Below are 24,818 nucleotides of genomic sequence, written 5' to 3'. Positions count from 1 at the left end.
TTAGAAGGGAAAATTGTGAAATATATATTCAAAATATTTTAAAATTAATAAAGCAAACTTTCAAACAGCTAAACTCAGTGTTGCTGCTAGAAAATTAGTTTTTGTTCATACTACAAAATAGTCATGTATATAGACAATATAACCCAGAAAGAAAAAAAAACATCAGGAAATGAACTAATGTGTCAAAATTGTAATCCTAATTCCTTACTGATAAAAAAAATCATTTAAAACGTTGTACATATTTAATGTACATATTTTAACATTATACTTGTTAAATATATTATATTAATTTAATGAATATAATAATTAATACTTATCCGAAAATACCAATTTAGATAAATATTTTAAAAATATTGTATTAATAAAATGAATTAAATATTAACTTAATACTTATGTATTACCTTTAATATACATATTAATTAACACCATATAATAAAAATACTATTTTAGTTAAATATTTATAAAAATATTATATTGATAACATCAATAAATATTATTTTGATATTTTTTTTATTCTATTTTAATTTTATATATTTATTTTTAATTTGATATTTTAAAATATATTTATAAAATTAATAACAAAAAACTTCTTTATTTTGAAGTAAGAAATGCATTTTAGCAATCAGGGTGTAGATGACTATCATTTTTATTATTCATAAGAATTACAATCATATAGTAGAATATAATTTTTTTTATCTTTTTGAAAACGGTAGGTTGTAAACGTAAGACACTATAAAATATATTTATAATTCTTTTTTTAATACTATTTAGTCATGAGCGGTAGTTATATTGATCACGTATGAGATGACCCAATAGAGAAATCTACTGTCATATGTTAAAAGTAATATTTTTTTCTTTTTGCACTTTTTGTTTTTACACAATGTTAAAAGTAATATTTAAAAACTAAACACAATGTTTTTCCAAAATGTTGCCGGCTATCCCTGTTAGTTAATTATGCGAAGTAAGAACAAGTCTAAAATCTAGGCCCAGTAATTTATAGATTTTTTAATGTTTTTTTTTACACCAAAGATTTTTTAATGTTATATTTGAATTATAACAAAAAAGAAAAATTCAATATACCCACATACATAATAAAGATTGGTATTGAATATTAACGCTAATCATTAAAGTGAAGTTAGAATTTAATCAAAATATATTATTAGTCTTAAATTTTGTGATAAGTGCAATTGATTTGAGTCATCGATGGAGAAAGATGGATAGATTTATTGGATTAGCATTAACAAGTGGCAATACAAGAATATCTGGATTGAGTTCAGGTGCAATCTTGTCCTTTTGTTGTTGTATTTTTATTTATTTAAACAGACACCATAACCCAGTGTTTTAAGAGTTTCAATATTTTCACTTACCAACTAGTCTCTCTGTGGCAGCTGATAGAGTGAGGGAAGAAGAACTATGGCTGGAGGTCAGTTCTACACTCTTCTCCATGCCACTTCAAGATCCTCTTTGCTAAAGCCTGCTAATGGTAGGCCATTCTTCAACAACACCACTAAGGTATCCCTTTTAATTCTTTTTTTCTTTTGTAAACTCTTTTTTTTTTTTTTTAACCAAATTATTCTACTTCAATTTGCTTCTCTTGCTGTAGAGTTATTACTTTATGTTAGTCACTTGCTTTGGAATCTTTTATTCTTTTGTAAGAATAACCCCACTAGAAAATTAAATTTGACAAATAAAAAGTGGAATTTTGATAATTTTCAGTTTCATTATGCCTTTGGCTGGATATAAGTTTCAGCTTTTTGGCATGTCTGAGAAGGAAGAATTCATGTATGTAATGGGGATAAAAAAAGGTTATCAGTTTTCTGCATAATCCAGATCTTGAAAGTGGAAATCAGGCTTGAGAATTGATTTAAAACCCAGAAAGGCCTGTTTAACATGAAAGTGCAATCGACTCAAAGGAGTTTGCTGTAGGAGTGATAAAAATTAAAAAACTATTTTGATTTCACTATGCCTTAGCAATATGTTAAGAAGGACCAGAAAGTAGTTTTATTGGGGGATAAAAAACCCAAATCTCATCTAAATCAGATATAAGGAAGGATTAAGGACAAAATAGAGGATATCTGTGGAGAACAACTTTTATTTTCCAAGTATTGTGGAGTTAAGTCCAAATTCAAGTTTTAAGAATTTGTTTACTGAATGAATAATGCATGCGTATCAGAATTATGGACAAGCAAGCAATGGTAACCGTAGTCGTTTGATGGAAGAGAGAGCACCTTCCACGGCTGAAGAATTCCAAAGAGTTGCAGAAGAGAAGGCAAAGGAAGCCAAAGAAGGGGTAGCAAGTCAGAATGTTGGTAAGTCACATGAGGGTACTATTGGTGACTCTAAGGTTGAATCTGTCAAAAACAGGTACTAATACATGAGGGGTGCTTAGAATTTAGAAACCTACTCTCTCTAGTATGAGATTTCTATCTATGTATGTACCTAAAATAAGATTTGTGTTATTTTCCAAGAGCCTCCATGTTAGTGTTTCTCCAGCAGAACATTCAAGTCTTTTAATAGTGATATTATTAATCATTCTTGGCTCATGTTTATGGAACTATTTCAAATCATGGATTTGGTAGATTAACCATTTAAACTCTATATTTATTTTAGCTGACTGGTTGGTTGATTGTGTATGCTGAAAATTTGAAATCCAATATATTGGATTAGACTAAAAGTATGACAGATAAGCAAGTTTGTTTTTACCCAAAAAATGTACCATCTCTGTCTGTTTTTTTATTTGTCACTTACACAATAATTTTTATTTACCTTTCATTTATAAATTTAAAGATGATATTAATTAGAATTTTCTTAATTGTACCTTATTTAGAAAGAGGGTAAATGATGAAATATGAAATGTTAAAATAAAAAACAAAATGGATAGAAAATTTCATATAATTTTAATATAAATGATAACATTAGTTATTGGTTTTTTCTTTTGTTTCTGTATTTGACCAAGAATATTTTTTATAATAAAGAAAATAAGTTTCTCTAAAAGGAAAAGAAATTGTTAACAAGTATATTCAATCATTTCAAGGTATTAATTAAATTAGTTAAAAGAATCAAATAAATCGGTATATTGAAGATATTAGTAAATGTTTTCCGTTTTAGGACAGCAGCAACAATTGCCAAAATGAAAAGGATATTGATCAGTTTATTGTTTAGAATGTGGTTAGCTTTTTATTATTGGTGTCAAAAGAAGTAAAAATTGTGGGCATTTTAAACTCTTATGGTGGTTTTGTAAGGTAAGATGTGTCCTTTTGGTTGAAGAAATGTCTTGGGACCCTCCCTCCATTTTTGAGACTATGTTTTGGTCTGTCCCAACTCTTTATTGGTATTGTCCATTTTAAATTGATTGGAGTGGGACACAACCCTACCTAATTTCCCACTTCCATGGCAAGGGGCATCATTTTAGTACTAAGATGCATTTCTTGCTAGGGGTGGTATTCGGATGCCCAACTCTTTTTTTATTCACAAGAATCTAATTCGATATTCAAGGGCTCAATTTTTTTTATCAATAAAAAATGAATTTAATTTAAAAAGAAATTTACAATACTCACTCATTTGTTCAACTAACTCAATCAGAATCCATTGGTCTATTTTGATGGAAAAAAAAATGAAACTTTTTCTTTCATTGCAATTCTAATTAATTTTAAATCTTTACTACCAACTTTAAAACTTTAGAAGATAAAATAAATATCTTGAGCAAGGTTCTGAAGTTGATGATGAGGGTATTTAAAATATAATTTTATTAATTAAAATTGATAACACAAGTGATTTAACATTTATCATCGTTAATCAAAAATTAGAGTTTAATCTTCAACTTAATATTGATATAAAATCCTATAAAAATTGACCTAATAAAAAAGATTTATACCTCTTTATTATATATATATAATATAGATTAGAAAACATCTTTAAAAAACTACTCAATAATTATTTACCACTCTTAAGATTCAAGAGAGGTTCTGATTATAAATGAGCAGGATGGAGATAAATTTATTTTATAGAAACAATTAATTATTTTATATAATATTTTCTTTATAATAATTAATATGTATTGAAGTATATAATCAATATGTATAAACATATAATTAGGCAATTGAATTGAGTAAAAAAATCAATGGGATGAATCAATTATGTGAAATTTATTAAACTGTGCTAAGAAAATTATATACAAAATAATAAATAAGAACTAAAGTTGTAACTATTTGGCTTCTTTTATATTTTGTTAAAAAAAAAAAGAGGTTAAGTTAAAGATAAAAAATTAAAATTGAATTGGTAAAAGAAATTTAAAATTGAATCATTAATTTTTTGTTGCTAAAAAAAGCTAAAAATGTATAAATTATTTATAATATAGTTTTAAAAGGAAAATATAACAACGTATATAGAAAAGCTTCAGAAATAATGATCAAACATAAAATATCATAGCAGTAAAAGAAACGAAAAGAAGAAAAAATACAGAGGTGATAGATGTAAAGAGAAAAAAGACAAAGTAAAATTATATACCTAATCAATTATTTTGTGATGCTAAAATAGTGTTTTGGTTCTCAATCTCTACTTCTCACTCTTCACTAAATTCATTAGATGCTGCATTGTTGTAAGAATTTTTTTCTTTATCAACACAAAAAAGTATCATTATCGCAAAATAAGGAAAAGATATATAGTGTTAAATCAAGACACAAATTTTCAACCAAATGATAGACAACAAATGAAGGAATACACGTGGTAGTTGATCCTAAGCCATGTATATATATATAAAGTCATGGTAATGACTTAAGCATTTAGATTTTTTTTATACAACCTCAACTCAACCCTAATAATTCACTTAAGTGTTTATTTAGTATTACAAAACTACTTAAAAAATTAATTGAAAAAAATAAACTGTTGCATTGGACATTACAAAGAAAATGAAAATAAATTGTCCAAAAAAGTAGAAAAATATGTTAATAATAATGACCTTTTAGTGTATTTTTTAATAATCTCATTCTTGTGAAGAAACTTACTTTTTTTTTTTTCTATATCTAATAAATTATTATAGCATCATATATTTTACATTGTCCTTATAGCTTTTAAATTAGAGAAATAATTATGGGAAAAAGTTATTTAATATATGTAATAATTATAATATTTAAATTAAAATACAAATATTTGTTTATGTATTTGCAAACAACGACAAAAAGAAAAATAAAATATATAATTTTTTCATTGATGTAATATTATTTTTTTTAATATCTTTAAATGTAATTCAATATCATACGATCATTTAATTTATTAAATATTCAGTGGCTATATATAAATTTATTTTACATAAGTATATAAATCTAAATTCTACTATAATTTTTATTTTTATTATTAGTATAAATATTATTATTTATTTTCTTATTTTAATACTATTATATCTTACATTTAAAAGTAATTAAGGATTTTAGTACATATATTTCATTATCTATCTTTAATAAATATAATAATTAATATTATTTAAATAGAAATATTTATTTGTGTATTTTATAAACACTGGTAAAAAGGAATATATATATATATATATATATATATATATATATATATATATATAATTGATTTAATATTAGTATCTTAATATCCTTTAATATATTTTAATACCAGGACCATTTCATTTAATTAAATGATCAACGACTGTATATAAATATGGTATACTACCTCTATCTAGTCTTAATCATAAATAATAAATTAAATTTTTATTTGATCCTAATTATAAAAAATAATTAATAATTTTTAAAATTATTCAATAATAAATTTTTTATCTTTAATTTATTGATAATTTTATTTCATATACATTCATTTATAACTAACATTAAAAATAACAATTACTTAAAATAAAAATATCTTTGAAATGAAAATTGAATTTATGGTATAATTAATTAAAAATAATCAACTTAATTAGTTTTCTAGATTTAAATATTTTTTTTTATGTTACTTATAATTAAGATTGAAAGTAATAATATTTCTTTTATATAATTTTCTTGATTTAAATTTTTTTATTATTGAATCATTTTTGTTAAGAATTAATTTTAGTAATATATCAAATGAAAAAATAATCTTTGTGCTGGTAGGACTTGCTTTTCATCTGGAAATAAACAGAGAGGCAAATTAAGGAGAAAAAATAGTATAAATATATTATTTTTTACTATTTGTTTAATATAAAATATTGTAAATTTAATATTACTAACTAATTAACTATTTGTTTAATCTATATGAATTTAAAAAATCACATATCTCGGAATTAAATGAATAACAAGAATCGGATTCAAACATTATAGATAATATTATATATAAATGAATACATATACATGAATAAATATATATAGTCATCATTAAAATTAATAAATATTTTATATCAATAATATAATTTTTAAATAATAATTATAATTTAAAGTATTAGATGAATAAATATCAATGAACACATGAATCAACTACTAAGGGTTTATTCTACTTTTAAGAGTTTGAATATTGTCTACACAATTATCTTAAATATCTAATTATAGTGGTATTATATATATAATTCGAACATAACTATCTCTAGAAGGGGAGAGACTGTTCTACTTTTAACAAAGTGATATCAAGTTTGAATATGGTGTACAAAATTATGTTAAATATTCTATTAAAGAGGTATTATATATTTCGAACATCACTGTATCTAAAGGAGAATACCTCATATTTAAAAAGAAAATAAGAAATCTTTAGCTTTTAGCGACCTGGGCCTCGGAGTTGTCCTCGATTCCACTTACAGCACCATGGAATTAAAGTAGTGGGCCAACATTCAGGCCTGGCTAGCTACCCAAATTCAAAGAAAAATATAAGTAACCATTTATTCACATTTTATTTCTTTTTCTTTTTTTAAAATGAACAGAGTTTCATATATACACGAGTCACGATGTGGGTTATTAAACTATGAGAGAGAGAAAGTTTTTTACATTTTACTGAAGATTTACCTACTTTGCCTTTGTAGATTGTAAGATAGTTTGTTAGGTGACTCCTTATTTGCATATGGCCCACAAGAGAGCTTGGTAGGTGCAAATTTAATGCAATTTTTTATACACAATAACTTACGAAGAACAAAGATTATCGACAAACATCGTATCCACTTATAAAGAGAGTTAGGTCAAATAATCATCTTATAATCTGTTCAAAACATACACGAACTATTTGATTTCAACGAAAATTGAATGATAGCATGATCCTTAGAAGTCTCAATAGCAATTTTTATTACATCAATAATATCTATAACTAATTACGATGTTTAGGGAACTAAGAATTCGGTAAATTGGTTATAAATAATGATATAAGATTATAACAAAGACAAAATTATGAGTTTAAACAATTTGACATAGAAGTTGTAACTAACATTCCTTGTTTTGGCCTGAAAAACACGAGCACATGTCCACATAGCTATCTGCTCGACATATTTAATTCAACAGCTATGTATTAATGAAAATTCTAATATACTTTTGGTTCTTATTCAATGACATGAAACTAAAGAATGAACTTTAATTGAGCATTTTGTTTCTCAGATTAGGGCCCTTTTAATAATGATGGAATGAAGACTAGTAGTATTATATTGAAGATTTAGCTGATTTCTAACCAAAGTTGTAATATTTATTGAATAATTGATAATCTTTAAAAAGTTTTCCATGGAGGATGGTATGGACTGCAGGTTGAGCTTGGGCCATGGTACTTTTACATAATGCCCAAAAAAATGAACTCAAGTTTGGTTATTGGGCTTGAGTCTCGAAAACAGAAACGTTTGTTTGGTCAAGTTTCTGGGCTTTATTTAAATTTTGGTCATTGCACGGTACCTTGCATTTTAAGAGGGTATCATTAAATTTTCATTCTAAACAAATGAAAAACAATCATTTGGACACTAAAGTCATATCATAAATCAGTTAAACTTTAATTTTAACATCGTTTTATATTTTATAATTAAAAAAAAACCATTGAAGTTTATTTAAAAATTTTAAAATTAAATATTAAACATAAAAAATACAAGTGTAAATGAAATGGAGTTCAAAAATAACCTTGAAACAATTTCATGTTATTTCATAAAGTGCATATTACAATTTACAAGTGCACGTATTTAAAATTTATTGGTCTGAATAATCACAATTGCCATTATAGTTTCATGGTTTTCTCACGAAATGAATTTGTGGGATTTATTCAATTTTGGCAATTATAAGTGACATTGGCAACTTGGCATTAGGCTCTGCCCTTGTTGTGCAAGGATGAAGAATATTACTCGCTCTGTATTACTGTTCCTTAATCGACATTCAAACATCATTCTTGTGTTGTAAACCTTCACATCTTGTAACAATTGCGGTTCAAGGAAAATGACACTTATGCACACACTTCCTTAAGATGTCCTAAAGTAAACTTATAGTTGTATTAACAGTGTTGGCATTTCCACGCGCTGCCAGTGTGCGTCTAATTAAGATGGAAAAGGAAAAAGAGCCAAATGAAAACATGGTCTCTCATGCTGGGTTTCCACACTTTGAACCTTGTGATTGTGACAAATACTTTACATTTTGAGGACTCGAAGCATCATCGTGGCACTAAATGCTGCTTGATTTTCGTTTTGCATGGCTTTTTTCCATGTGCCTCATGCCACACCATTTCCCCGCAATTTTGGTTACAACCAAAAGTGCTTTTCGGCCTTTGCCTCATGCCGTAGCAACCGAAATTAAAGGAGAACCAACAAGAATGGAAAACATAACAGTAGTTATCATCAAGAAAAAGAAACCCAAGAATCCCGTGAATTATTTAAAACCGATTAGTGTCTTCGAAGTTCGAACTTCGTTCCTACATGCTCCAAGTGTTGCAAATTCCACTTGTCTTTTTGTGTCGGTAGCTGCAACTATTAGTCTATTACTATTAGCTTCTCAATCTATCAAACTTCAAACTTCTCTTTCTTCACGTTGGAATTCTAAGCTTTGCATAAAGTCGTAACTATGGCCAAAATAAAAGTACACTGCTAAAATTGCTAGACTAAGTATAAGTGGAACAATTCGCAACTCCACCTAATGTTTCTAGACGCATTTGTGCGTCATCATTGGTTGTATTGTTTGTATCTTACTATATACTAAAATTACAATGGCAGTACAAAAGTAAGCACTGCTAAGAAATATTTTTTGCCCCTCAAATGAACAAAATTTTTCTCTATAACCCCAATTAACTAGAAGCTATCAAAGGGGTTTCATTATTCCCTTGTGAATTGTGATGATTCAATCTAGCAAAAACCCCTACTAGTGCTGCAGTATTGTAGGTGCAAGCCTCTGTTTGAATGAAATTTCTTCTCTCATCTTTAAATTGGTCCTTAATATCAGGCCCACCCACGAGGGCCCCAACGAGTACGTTAGGGTTGGGCTCAGCGCGTCCATACCAATTGTCATAACCCTGAGTGCACCCAATAAAACCCTTGTTTTCCCCAAATGATTCAATGGATGAACCCCTATGGTGCACCTTCTTTGGGAAATTGGGACCATAGCCCACCAAGTAGCTCATACCCATTGGATTAGAGCCCAAGATGTAATCAACCTGTGATTTTGCAAAGGCGAACATCTCATGGGGGCCCACCTCGGCCTTTGGGCAATTCAGCTTCTGATTTGTGGCTAGAAGATGATCAGAGTAGAGTGTGAGAAGAAACGACGCCGTTGCTACGTACTGCATGTTGTTCCATTGGCGGATGTACAGTAACCCCCCTGGGGTGCGATCCACGTTAGTGGCGTTGTTGAGGTTGAGGCACGCGCAAAGGTAGTGCTGGGCTTTTGAACGGTACTGTTCTAGTATGACTTGGTGTTTCTTGTGCTTATTATCTTCCACAAGGAACTGTCGGTGACCAATTACACAAGTCATTTTAGGTCAAAATATACTTTCCTACGTTGTCTTATTAAAACAATGTCTATTTGATTACATTATATTACAAGAAGAATAATTAATTAACTAGATATTGCATTACAATTTAGAATAAAGGAAAAGAAAAGTAGGGAGAGAGAGTTTTACCATGGAAGCAATGGTTTGAACACCAACGTACTTAACGTCCCAGCTGAATTCAGTGATGGCCCAAGTGGTCCCACCAAAGTCATTAGCATTCTCCAAAAGATAATTGAAATATTCATCCTTTTGGGTGGCCCTATAGAGCCAAATGGCAGCCCAAAGCAACTCATCCATGTACCCACTAACCGAACCATAATACCCTTTAGCCACTCCAACACTCTCATCATACTTCCCTTTGTACTTGTCACCAAACTCAAACAACTACAAAACAATATTATCCACTATCATTTATCAAATTCCAATTAACCTAAACCAACTTTGTAATGCCAATAAAACTAATTAACATACCTGTTGTGCATGATGCAAAAGTAGTTGAGAGTAATGTGGGTTTGTTCTCCTAAACACAATGGACGCCGCCGCCAACGCCGCCGCCGTCTCGCCGGCCACATCCGAGCCGGGGTTGTTTGCGTCAACCTTGTAAGCTCGCCGCGACGTCGTCATGTCTTCCGGCCGCTGCCAACAGTAGTGATCAGTGTCTCCGTCACCCACCTGAACATTTTCACTAATAAGTCTATACGTGTAACAAGTTTTATAAACAAATTTAACATTTTTTTACACGTAATACAATGTGATTATATTTTTAATTTTATAATATTGGATCACGTAATAATTTTTCATTTTCAACACGGCGACAGCGAGTGATAGCACGCGTCAGTCACGACGAGATGGCAGGAATTTAAGGAAGAGACTGTTGACTATTCCGACATAAAATGTATTCCTCCGGTGAGAGTTGAACCCTTTCTGAACGGCACCGCGTGGGAAAACAATTTAAAAAGAAAAAAAAGACCGGAATTGGATAGAGATAGAATTAAGGAATTGAAAAACCTGGACCCAAAGAACATTTGGTTGTGTGTGGGCCTTGATGAAATAATCGGTTCCCCACTTGATAGCCTCCAGAGCGTGAGCATACTCGCCGGCAGCGGCGATTTGTTGGCCGTATTGTATGGTAGCCCACGAGAGAAGCGTTATGGTGAATGCCATGGGTAGCCCAAATTTCACATTGTCCCCAGCATCATAGTACCCTCCCACCAAGTCCACCTACATGTCCCAAAAACAACAACATGCATGTATAGTTTTAAGGTTGGTTTGGATGTTATGTTATATATATATATATGTAAGTGTGACATAATAATGTAAATATTGTGTACCCCTTGTTCTAGGCCATCGGTGAGGGCAGAATGGTGACGCCAAGTGAGCCTTTGGTTGTAGGGTAAGCGACCTGAACGCTGTGACTCAAAGTAGAGGAGGCTCTGGGAGAGGGCTTGGCCATAGTTGAAGGAGTGACAAAAGGGAATGAGAGAGAGTAAAGCAAGGCATAGGGATAGTGTGTTCTTTTCAACTTTGCCTTTCTTCATTTCTCCCACCCTATCATCCATCATCAATATCTCTTTCTCTTTATATATGGAGATCACGCTGCCATCTCTTGTAGGGTCCTCGCTAGTGCATTTTGTCTCAATAGGATGTTACAAAACTTAATTTTGAATCAAGGCGCGTGGATGTTACTTACGCCTCAGTTTCCACTCTATTTGAACGGCTATATTATATTTGAGGAATATTTGAACAGTAAGGTAATTAATGACTTGTGATGGATCGAAATTTTAAAACCAGTGTAGTTTTTAGCTGTTTGAAAAGTATTTAGGACTTGTTTCGAGGTGGTTTTTAGCTTTAATTTTTAAAATCTATTGCATTAGATGATAGATATTAAAAGAATATATAGGACATCATTTTTAATCACAAAGATTAAAAAGTAAAGTTTATAAAATTATAAAGAGTAATATGAGATTTAAATTATTTTTAATTTTTAATTATCGTTTTTAGATTTTCTTCTATCAATTTTAGTTCTAAAATGTATTAAATTTAAAATTTTCTTATTCTATTGAAATTAATTTAAACGTGTATTTATGTGATAAGTAATGTTAATGATAGTTGTATTAGTAATGATAACAAATATAGTAATATATAAGTGATAACGGTGGTGATGGTCATCTTAATTGTAAAATGAGAATGGGTACTCTTCAAAATTTGACTGATTAACAAATATAGTAATATATAAGTGATAACGGTGGTGATGGTGGTCTTAATTGTAAAATGAGAATGGGTACTTTTCAAAATTTGACTGATTAACCCGTCTTGGTGCTACAATTTTGCCGAACCAGAAAAGCTAAAGTATCAGCTTGTGAAAATAACTTTGTTGCATTTGTGATCTTTAAAACCTTGCTGCACTTGAACTTGAATCTCTAAAATATTACTATGAAACAAGGATCAGTGAGCCAATTTTCAGTTCATTAAAAAGAGATTGAATTTAAGGAATTGGATAGCTGATTATGCATACCATACCTGCTCGATGGAAGTGCTGCAAACTGCAACATGGACGGACTCCTTGATCCCATTTTGGTTTTTAGTTTATGTCACTGTGGTATAATGCTCACTTTATTTTTTATGGCTAAACAGCGAATTCTGAATATAAGATTCTGTTTTGCTACTCGAGAAAAGAACAAATTAAATAAGCGATGAGTGCATGAGGATCCAAACTCTCTCTTTTGGGAATACAGGATCCGTTTTGGAATTTGAAGAAATGGATGAGGTAATATTGTATCATTTCCGATCATTTCATATTACGGAAATGTGTTTGAATTTTGTTCATTTATCGTTGCTCTTTACTTTATAAGTTACAGGTTTGAGTGTTCCCGATTTGTTTGATTTGATTCATGGTTTACTACGGTGAGAGTTTATTACTTTACAAGGGAAGATGAGATTGTTGTGCAAATATCTTTGGGTTTTTGTATTTTCTTTGTGAAAGAATAAACTCAAATATATAAGTCGATTGTATCTCACTTTGATAGACTCATATTATTGAAAGAACAATAACAAATAAGAAAAGAGGAAAAGTTATTGTGTAATTGGCATATTTATAGACAACATTTAATATTGGTAACTTTGTTTTTGGAGTTTTTATCTTCTTATTTTTTATTTATAAGCAATTTTTTTTTGGTAAGGAGTTATAATTTCTTATTTGTAAATATTAGTGCTTAATTTGATTGGTTGGCTGTATTCGAAGTTTGTGTATTAGTTGAATACTTTTTTTTGTACATTTTATTGGTTATAGTAGAAATTTTACTTTTATGTGAACAACTTTCCTTACATTCAAGAATTTTTCACATAATTTTTTTTTTTTATTTCTTAAGGCTTAAGCTGATATATTATCTCATTTTTACACTATTTTATTAGTACTCCTTCCTTATTCTTGAAGGTTGAGGAAATTTTATTTTTGAAGCTGATTACTCTATTGTTTAGATGTTTTTATTGTGTTACCTTTCTCCCCCATCAAATATAAGACTAATGATTGTATGCTGAAAGCAACAGATAGATAAACAAATTCCTTGGAAATATGAAATCGACGAGGCGTGGAGCAGTAATAATCTTAATTAAAGATAAGAAAATTCACCAAAACTAAATCCTTCAAGACAGACAACCCAAAAAAAACAGCACAATTCTATTCTTATTTGACAGTCACCTCAAGTGTTCCATGTAAATGATATTTGAATGATAAAATAGGATCTTAGAATTCATAGTTTTCACATATAAGATTAGATAGAAATATTAACCTTGATCCATGATGAGATTGAAGATTTTGAATCTTTATAGAATTTGTAAGAAGAATCTTTTTTTATCTCTTTCTCAAATTCTTTTCTTTGTACTAATTTTAAGAGACAAACTTTCATATTCATGTTCTTCCATTATATATATTGTTTCCATCAAACAACATATCCCTTCATTAAAATATAATAACTCATTTTTAAAAGTCATATCCTTTCATTCAAAATAATTGAATAATATATTTCCAAAAGTCATATACTTTCATTCAAAATTATTGAATAATATAAGTCATATCCTTTCATTCAAAATAACTGAATAATATATTTCTAAAAGTCATATCCTTTCCACACACATGAGACATTAATTTCTTACACCCCAACCTAAATAAAACACACAGAAACATGAAAAAATATTAAAAAATTATTCAACTTCTGTACATTACCTCAGGATTTTAAATCAAAGTCAGACCATCAAAAGACATACTCCTTCCGTTTTTTTGTTTGACGTTTAAGGTTATGCACAAGAATTAAGAAAATGATTGATATTTTAGTATTTCAAAGTATTTATTACTTATTTTCCTGTTATACCCTTTAGGTGATTGGAGAATAAATAAGTACATTAAAAAATTAATAAACACATTGTTCAGTAAACATACATTAATTATCAAAGATAAAATAATTATTAAGTCATTAATTTTACAATAGTGACAATGAAAAAAGAACAAAAAAAATAATGTCAAAATGACTATGAATAAAAAATGGAAAGAGTATTAAATATTCTTATCAACAAAAGATAAATAAATACTCCCCTCATTTTTTATTTCATAGTCGTTTTGACATTATTTTTTTTTTCTTTTTTCATTGTCACTTTAATAAAATCAATGACTAATTAATTTTTTTATTTTTATATTTAATAATTAATGTGTGTTTACTGAATAATGTATTTTTTATTTTCAATGTATCTATTTATTTTTCAACCACTTAAAAGGTATAACAAGAAAATAAATAATAAATATTTTAAAAAATTAAAATATCAATCATTTTTTTAATTCTTGTGCATAAATCTTAAATGTAAAAAAAATGGAAGAAGTAATATCAATTGAGCTAAACTAATTAAAAAGAGTGCCATACATACAAATTAACAGCCTAAATCCGCGTTTATGACAACTATCAAATGGAAACAAAAAGCATTAAAGAAATATCTTAATTATAGATATACTAATGAAGTGCAGGAATAAAGTATCACAAATTTTGAATAGTTACAGAAGTAAATATCGAAAGGAATATACCAACTAATTCGATAATTTTTTGACAATGAAGCAGAAAAACACATAGGCTACATTGTCCTGCAGTAACCAGAATTGATTATCATGATTCCTGAAGTAAATATAATTACAGGAGAGAAATGTCAAATATAAAATTTAATACATAATTTGATCTATGTTATTTGAATCCTTAAAAAGAAGGGGAAATAAATTAGAGCTATGACTTGAACAACAAAGTATTTCCACATGAAAATCTTGAGCAACTTGCCATTTACTGCCTCTTTGAATAGATGTGGAGGGGAAAAAAAAAAAAAGCAATGACCATGGAAAGAACTAGTGCCAACAACCAATATCCAGATAAAATGGCCACAAATTCTTGTTCAAATAACTTTTCAAACTTGATAAAATGGGAAAGATTGAACTACAGAAAACATACCACATCAAATCCACCATTATGTTATGTTATGATTCAAGACTATAAAACAGCTAATGGGCCTTCGAACCACTAAAATAGAAAGAGTGAACTACAGAAAGCATACTACATTCTAAGGTCCGTGTGTGAAAATTTTTTATTGGGCCAGTCCGCCCATTCGGATTATAGTTCTAAAGGCCTACCCATATAATAGTTAGGCTCATGATAAACACACCTCCACTCTCCTATAAGCACACTCCCTTTTAAAAAAAATATATATAAAATGTCTAAATTACCCTTAAAAAAAAAATTCCTAAATTTACACCCCTCCTTCTTCGCACCCCCTTCCTCGCACCCCCTTCCCCGCAAGCAGAACGGGCCGTACTGCAAGCAGAACGGCCCGTACTGCAAGCAGAACGGCCCGTACTGCAAGCAGAACGGCCCGTACTGCTTGCAATACGGCCCGTTCTGTTTTCAGTGCTGGCCGTTCTACAGCAAAACGGGCCGTACTGTTTTCAGTACGCCCCGTTCTGCAAGCAGTACGTCACGTTCTTCAATCAGTACGACCCGTTCTGAAAGCAGTACAGGCCGTTCTGCTTGCAGCAAGGGCCGTTCTGCTTGCAGCAAGGGCCGTTCTAGGGCCGTTCTGTTGCAGTACAGGCCACCGCGTCACTTTTAAAATGGCTACCTTATGACTGATTTTAAAACCCCGATTTTAAAAGTTATTTTTGTACTAATCTTTCTTTTCATAGAACATGTAAGAGTTTTTCTCATACAAAATCACTTGCCGACATTGCGCACCCCTCTTCTTTCTCTTTCTGGCACTCCTCTTCTTCTTCTTCTTACTGTTACGAAAAGTTCTTTCCGGAATTATATAAAAATGTTCCGGAAAATACTTTCCATAATATTAAATTCTTATTCCGGAAAGTATTTTTCGGAAATACTTTGTTATATAATTCCGGAAAGTATTTTCCATAATATTAAAGTTACTATTACGGAAAGTTCTTTCCGGAATTATATGAACAATAATTTCTATTCCGAAAAGTACTTTCCGGAATGCTAATGACTGTAAAAGTACTTTTCGAAATGCTATGACTGTAAAAGAACCTTTCTTATGCTGATTATGGTGGGACTAGTCCTTTTTTTCTATTCAGAATGACTGTAAAAGTATATTGCTTAATAACATTGAGCGGAAAGAGGCTTTGGGAAGAAGAGGGGTGTGAAATGTGGGGTGCGGGGAAGGAGGGTGGGGGAAGGGAGGTGTAAATTTAAGAATTTCATTTTTTTTAAAGGGTAATTTAGACATTTTATATATATATTTTTTTTTAAAGGGGGTGTGTTTATATGAGAGTGGAGGTGTGTTTATCACCAGCCTAATAGTTAGGCTAATGATATATACACCTCCTTTTTTTTTTTATAAGTACACCTCCTTTTAAAAAAGAATTATAAAATATTATCATTTTAAAAAAAAAAATTAATTTTACACTTTCAAATTTTAATTTGCTGCTTTCTTCTTCTTATTCACACACTTATTTTTTTCCTCTCAATTTTCACATGTTACTAAAATAGGTGGGGTGAAGAAAAAATAAGGAGGTGCATGTAAAAATTGAAATGAAAGGAAGAAAGATATGTGAAAAAAAGTACTAAATTAAATGTTGTGGATGTAAAATTAAAAAATTTAAAACAAAAAATTAAGAATATTTTAAAATTTTAATTTTTTTTAAAAGGATGTGTACTTATAGAAAAAAGGAGGTGTATATCTCATCAACCTAATAGTTTTGTTAATGGGCCTACGAACCACTAATGAAGTTGTTTTCAATTTTCATTACATGAATTAAAAGAAACGTTGTTATACAATAATTTCTAATGTATTTAGTAAGTAATAGGATTTTCAAGTCTATTGCCAAGGATTTGATTTATCACTATATATTATAGGATTGATTCAAGCATGACGTAAATAAGGATTTTGTTTCAAGTCCTTTTTAAAAAAATTAATTTATATTAATACTTATATAATTTTTTAAAATTTATGACTCAAAAATCATTTTTATATTATTAAACGTTCACTCTAAAAGATTTATATTTAAAATATATATAAATATAATTTTTTTTCAATATTTATATCTAAAATATTTTTTTTATTAAAAATATTATTATTAATTTTAAAATTTATTTTAAAGCTAATAATGTGTTGGAGCGCCTTAATACATTGATGTGCTTGAGAAAAACTTTTATTGAGTGAAATAAAACTTATTTCGATATTTTTATGTCTCAAAAGAATTAAATGGACCATAAACTAAAAAGCTTTTGATATTTATATCCTCCTATGTATTAAATACGTTTCTCATTTGCTTTTTCTAATGTATAAAATTACTCAATTATTATTTCTTTTAGATTTTCTTTCTCAAACAATGCTATGCAATCTATTAGTCAGCACATTTTCTTTTGAAAATTACTTTTTAAAATGAATTATATTATTTTGAAAAGTAATTTTAGACGATGTTTTAACATAACAAAGTTTCAAAAATTGTATTTGTTATTTGTTAATGACATGTTTTGTTCGAGAAAAAAAATACTTTTTAGAATAATAAATTTGTTATGGAAAAATATGTTTTTTTATAAAGAATTTTCCAAAATAATATACATTTGTTTTGAAAGTAATTTTTGAAATCATATGAGCCGTTTGATTAAGTTTTTTTTATTTAAATAAACCCTCTATAATAAAATAAGCAAATTCTTACTTTTTTATGTGTTTGTATAAATTATTTTTTATTTTTTAAAAAAGTAGTTTTCTATTTTTTTAAGAACTATTTGTTTATTTTTAAAAAATATACAAGTAATATAGCGTGAATGGTGAACATTTATATATATAAATAAAAAAATATAAAAAAAATCAAGGACAACTTCTTAAAGATAACACACAAATCCTTTTAACTTTTTTATACGGCTAATCACCAGGTAATTTCATATTATGTAAAAATTTATCAAATAATTGACAGGTCTCATCCATTAAAAATATAATATAACACATTAATTCATATCTTCTATTAAATATAAATATAAGCGATTTGGTGATTGTAGGATAACAAATAAATCTATTTATTCATCATTTATTTAATTCATTTATAAATAAATATATTAATTATAATAAAAATAAATAATAAATTTAATTTAATTCATTCATTTAATTTTAAGAATGATTAATGATTCATCCACTACTTTATTTAAGATTTATTGAATTATAATATAAAATATTTATTAAATTGAGATTTTAAAAAATTACTTTGACATAAAAAAATATCTTGTAAATTTTAAAAGATTATATATAAAAATATAATAATTTATAAAAAAAATAAAAAAAAATATTTTAAAAATAAAAATTAGTTAATTTTTAAAATATTACTTATAGAGATAGATCGAATATCTATCTATTGAAAAATTAAAAAAAAAAAATATAACAGATAAAATTTGAAAAATCTTATTATTTTTATAGAGAAAAAAATAAATGTAAAAGTTTATTTTCATTTCATTTTATCACTTCCATTTGTTCACATTAACTTTTGTTTAATCTAGAGGTGGAAAATCATAATTCACGGTTGTGTGTGTTTCAATGCTTCCGCATTAAGATTTACATGATCATAGCTTCTTCATTAATTCGGGTATGGAAAAAATTATAATCTCCAATATTCTCTGCTTTTGAATGCTTTCACATCAAGTTTTGCATCTATCTCTCTATAAGTAGCACATTGATGACTGAATTGAATGGCATGAATTTGGATGATCCAAAATTTACATTATACGTGGTTTTAACGCATGATGATGATAGTTCAAAGTTTCAGGTCATGGGGATCAAAGAATGAAATTAATATTTAAAAGTATAGTATGAAATTGTTCTAAATATATTTATCAGTTTATGTTTATCCTCTAGATTAACATATTTTGATAATTTGTTCCCCGACGTTCTTCTTCTAACTTAACTTTTGGTTTTAGTATTCACCCGAAAAAGAAAAAAAAAGCTTTTGATTTCAATCTGAAAAATATTAATACACAGATAACTTAAAAGTTCTATTGATTCTTGATTTTGTGATCATATGAGTACACAAGTAAGCATGAGCTCTATCGTATGGGAAAAAGGAAAATCATTTAACATTGTTTTTTAGGTAGGGGGAGGCCAGAAACATGGATAAATGTGAAACATAACATGTAGACGTTATTATAAATGTTTGTCCACCCAATCCATGAATGAAGACCAACTTGTCCTTATCTATGAGATAAGATGCCTCCTCCTCAAATGGTTGGACAAAAACCCTTTCATTTGGTCACAATTCAAATACAAAAAAGTAAAACAAAAGATCTTTATCACACACACGGTTCTCGAATCAAACCATAGCAACCTAAAATTGGTGACCAAGTGAACCCAACCACAAAAACTTAGAATGAAGTTTCCATCATAAATACCGTTAAATTCCTATGGAGACATCGCAAATTGCCCATCTGACCTATACTTTTAGGGATGAATTCACGTAAAATCTTAAGTTTTAAATGAAGACTTTAAAGGTCGTTAAGCTTAAAGCGTGAACGATGCATTAACATATTCTTTATTCTTACTTTTGCAAAAATGAATTTTCAAAAAAAATTAAGAAGATGGGGGAAGAAATAAGCTATTTGAACTATAAAATCTTTAATATTCTCAAGAATTGACTTTATTTAAAAAATAACTTAATTATACTTTTTTAATTAGTATTTGACCTACTTTCATTATCTTGACAAAAACTTTTTCTTATATGGATTAAAGCTTAATAAATTGAATTGATATAGATATAATAAGAAAGAGATAGACAATAATCATTTTATGGTATAAAAAAATTTCTCACAAAAATATGAGATCACAATATGTGAGTAAATGTATATAAAACTTAGTATTCATATAAGAAAGAGAGAGACAAATAGAGAAATATATTATTTAAAATATTTTAAACTTGAAGAACATCTAAGAGATAGTACGATATTTTCTATCTCAAAATGCTTATAAATGTTTTGTTTTTATTACTATTAGTTATTCTCCTTTATAAATCTTGACATGTAATGACTCCATAAGTCACTACATTTTATGACCTGCATCTAAACAACATAAATAAATAAATAATTACATTATTTCAACTATACTAGGATTATCATGCAACATATATATGTATAAGGTGCAGAAAACAAAAAAAGTTTTGCTCACATTACTTGAAAACATAAATCCCTTAAGGACTTCCAACAAATCTTTGTACATATATATAATATTAATCAAGTATAATACTAAAAACATAACCCTAGTGTCAGTTAGACAATTAATCTACATTATGCAAACTACATTAGAGTAACATCCAACAAAAAAAAGCGTCATCTCCCACATGATACTCAAGTAGTCAATCCTCCAATCTTGTCCTACCTTTTTCTTACATAAATATGGTTATTGTAATTTAACAACAAAGAAATACAAGGGTAAGCTTATAAATAACAAAACAACATGGTACACAAGTAAAACACAATTATACTCTCAATGCCATGCTATCAACACTATAAAGTATAACATCATTTCAACATAAATATGGCTCAATGCATAACTCAACATAGAATTGTCATTTATGAAGTTTTACAACACAATCATGATTTCAACACATCAACAAGCAATAACACAATTACTTAAATAACTCCACAACATGGCAATATAGTAGCACAATCCTTTCAATCAAACAACATGTTAACACAGTATTATCCAACACAACTACTTATAACACAATACAACTAAGCAACATAACAACTTAATGCATCGTTATGCATTTCAGTTAAGAGATCTTTTACAGCGAGATAAATAGTCTAAGTGACTTAACCCTACCGAACCAACTTAATAGCACAATATTTTTCGACTTGTCAAATTAACAACAAATTTGAATATAAATCCACAACATAACATGATTTATCGAATTTCGCCACTTAGACTAGGAAAGTCCAATATTTATGTCGATGATAAAATAACTTTGGTGTGAACCTACCATGACCTTAACATTCATAACTAAGCTTACGTGAAATTAGTTCACCGACCACCCTCCAAATATTACGCCTTTTCCAGTACTTAGTTAGAGATTTTGGCTTCCAACTTTGCACCTTACTCGATTGGTCACTTCTAAATCAGTATGGCTCGACCTTGCCCCCGTACAATATCAACCAAGGACTTAGAGAAAACTCAACACTCTACTTCAAGAGACAACTATACTAAAGAATAGTGTTTTTTCAACAACTTGACTTTTAGAGCACCACAATACCATATCCTCACAATTGGATATTTATCTTTTAAAACAATACCTCTCTTTTAGTCCTATGTCAACTTACATAACCCAAGACATCATCATATGAAGCAACTATCATCATAAATAAACATTTAAAATCAACTAAGTTAAGTTTTACATTCGACATAACCACGTTCGATGTCATATTCAATATACGCTCAACATGACATTGGTGAGGCAAAGAGCCTCTAGCTCTCTCACATCCGATGTGAATAAGATAGGGAGTCTCTAAGTACACCACGTTCAGCATCGCCAAACTCATGCTCAACATTATTCAAGTAAAGAGCTTCTATTTGACTCATGTTCGATGCCACAAAACTTGTGCTTAGTATCATCTAAGCAAAAAGCCTTGGACTTGATCACACCCAATGTCACTCATCTTGGGTTTGGCATCATTAAGTCATAAAACTCCCCTATAACTCATGCCTTACACTACTTATTCTGCATCTGACATCAATAAGACAAAGAGTCTCTGGCTTGCATCATGCTTGGTGCCATGAAGTTGTGCCTAATGCGATAGTGAATTATGCACTTGACAAAATCATAATTTTTCTTCAACACCTGAAATTCTCCAACCAATTGAACATGTTGCTTAAGAAACGACATTAGGCATGATAATCTAACTCGTCCCGTGGGTACTCGCCCCGATTTGGATGGAAAAACCCGTGTTTTTCGGGTTCAAGTGTTCCCCGATTGATAAAATTGGGGGCGGGGCAGGGACGAGGATGTTAATACCCGCCTCGCCCCGCCCCCACTCCTGCGCCTACCCGCTTAATAATATAATTAAAAAAAATTTATATATATATATATATATATATATATATATATATATATATAAAAACCAAAATTAGAAATATTTATATGTAAAAATCTGTATTACTTTACTTTTCTTTTATTTTTTTAAATTTGTTCATATTTATTTAAAAGAAAAAAGAAAAAAAAGGTAGGAGCGGAAGGGGGGCAAGGCGGGAAAACTCGAACCCCACCGGGGATGGAGATGGGTACCTATATTTTACCCCTAATTGGTATCGAGGGCGGGCGCCCCTGCCCCATTGCCATGCCTAAACGACATATAAACAAGTAAAACAACCGAAAAACATCATTTTGAACAACATACAACCATTATAAGATCATAAGTTCATTCTTTTATCCTCAACACATTTAAAACCACAAAACTCAGACATAAGAGTTTCATTCTCAAATTCAATCAACACAATCATAATAATGTATAATCCAAGCATAAATTAAAAAATTCAACAAAGACAATCCAAGAGCTTCTCTTATCTCAAATCATTCCCAAGAGAGAAAAGGAAAGGAAGGAAAAGGAGAATTCTCGAACTCTCCTCACAACAACTCAACCTTGAATTCTCAGCTCTAAGTTTGAATCAACCAATCTATGATTGCTAATCAACTAAGGGAGAGATCTAGAATACTCTTGTGGAATTAGAAGAAGAAAGTCCCTATGATTCTAGAACTTTTTTCTTTAATTTTTCTCTAAAAGAAATAAACTTGCAAAGTTCAATTCTTAAAAAAAATTTATATATCTTTCCTTAAATTTGATCAATTTCGACTTTAAAACAAAACAAATTATAAAACAACAAAATTCATAAGAATTCATTAATCCTTAAAATGTTATAACAATTAAACAACTAATCATATAATCATTTAATTTAATAAAATTAACAAATATTAATAATATTCAGTGTTACATAGCCTTGAAGTGTACCACATGCAATGATATCAAATACATAAGCTGAACACTATGAAATTATGAAAGAGTCTTACCAACCTAATAAGAAAGCACCAATCCAAATTGGCTGCCATTTTTTAGTAGTCACGAGAGTTTGAGTGTAGAAACGTCTTAGCTCCCTATTGATTAATGTTTATAAAGAGTTTTAAAGTAAACGATACATGTGTGAAATTGGGAAGGAGCAGATTGACAAACAATATTTCTTTCATGAAAAAAAGCTCATCAAGTGTGAAAATATATTAATTTTACACAAATAATTTATGTACTAGATTTTTAAATTATTATTCGATGACAAATTATCATCTATGATAAATTTATTATTTTTTTAATAATTATATTATCATAATTTTTTATTAGATGATAATTAATATAAAAATCCTCAATTAAACTGTAAATAAAAATAATTTATATAATTAAGGATTTGTTGATAACTATTTCATAATATGTCTTTTTAAAAAATTTATTGATTATTATATTCACATCATCAATTAAATTAATTCACGTACCAAATAAAAGAATGCTTTTCATCTAACAATGAAGATTTATGTAACAATTTATTTTTAGCAAAAGACTTTATGGAGGGACGGTGGTACTAAAATTATAATTTATGATCTCATCTATTATTTTAGTCTCTCATCTATTGATCGATTCTAATTAAACTGATTCTAACAATTCATTTAAAGATATCATCCAACAATCAAGATTAATTCATTTCACCTTTACTGTGCCTTTGGTTAACACTTGATAGGACTCTGCCGACCTGAAATGGGATCTTCATTATGATTTGAATAGAAAGAAAGAAGAAAATGCCCCCCAACCACTTCCTTGGGTTAATTCAACCATTATAGTTTTCTTCCCGATTAATATTAAATTGGAGAAAATAGAATGGACCCCTAAAATAAGTAAACACCACCTTCATATATTAATCTTCATATAATAATTATTATAAAATTATTTAAATTTAACCAATAATTAGTTTCATTAGATATTTAGAAAAAATATATATATATTTATTATCTAAATAATATTATTTAATTTGAATAAGATTGTCTAATGGAAGATACATGTGATTTAAAAGAGGAAAAAAAAAGTAAAATTGATGTTTCGTGATTTGGTACGAAAGTATTAAGTATAAATACTATCGTATATTTAATTACGAGTAGCAAAGGTCCCCACATAGTCCCGTACATATCTGATTGTTTGCATTCATAATTGGCTGCTTGTGTTGTGTAGCATTCATTACAGTAATGAGCCATTTCACCGACTCATCTAATCTGCGGTGCGGCCCAATTACTTTTTTTTCTTTTTAAACTACCATTGACTTTCTTAAAAATGTAAACCACTATTATATTATTAGTTTCTACTCAGAAAAAATAA

At 28.7% G+C, this 24,818-nt stretch overlaps 2 protein-coding genes across 2 annotated transcripts; one reads left to right on the top strand and one right to left on the bottom strand.

Annotated features, from left to right (window-relative positions):
* Positions 1–1,327: 1,327 nt before the first annotated feature.
* On the top strand, positions 1,328–2,543 carry LOC109793063 (uncharacterized). Its single transcript, XM_020352536.3, has 2 exons — positions 1,328–1,512; positions 2,174–2,543. The coding sequence occupies exons 1-2, from the start codon at positions 1,414–1,416 to the stop codon at positions 2,369–2,371; spliced, it is 297 nt and encodes a 98-aa protein (XP_020208125.1). The 5' UTR covers positions 1,328–1,413; the 3' UTR covers positions 2,372–2,543.
* A 6,372-nt stretch (positions 2,544–8,915) lies between these two features.
* Positions 8,916–11,474, bottom strand: LOC109805803 (endoglucanase 11). The gene is made up of 5 exons (XM_020368012.3): positions 11,232–11,474; positions 10,909–11,121; positions 10,372–10,572; positions 10,030–10,284; positions 8,916–9,855 (listed from the first exon to the last, which is right to left on the bottom strand). The coding sequence occupies exons 1-5, from the start codon at positions 11,460–11,462 to the stop codon at positions 9,199–9,201; spliced, it is 1,557 nt and encodes a 518-aa protein (XP_020223601.3). The 5' UTR covers positions 11,463–11,474; the 3' UTR covers positions 8,916–9,198.
* Between the last annotated feature and the right edge of the window lie 13,344 nt (positions 11,475–24,818).

The sequence above is a fragment of the Cajanus cajan genome, chromosome 9 (genome assembly GCF_000230855.2).
Source record: "Cajanus cajan strain Asha chromosome 9, NIPB_CcT2T_4, whole genome shotgun sequence".
Lineage (NCBI taxonomy): Eukaryota > Viridiplantae > Streptophyta > Magnoliopsida > Fabales > Fabaceae > Cajanus > Cajanus cajan.
The sequence above is the reverse complement of the archived record's forward strand: the minus strand, read 5'-3'. Positions and strand labels throughout refer to the sequence as shown.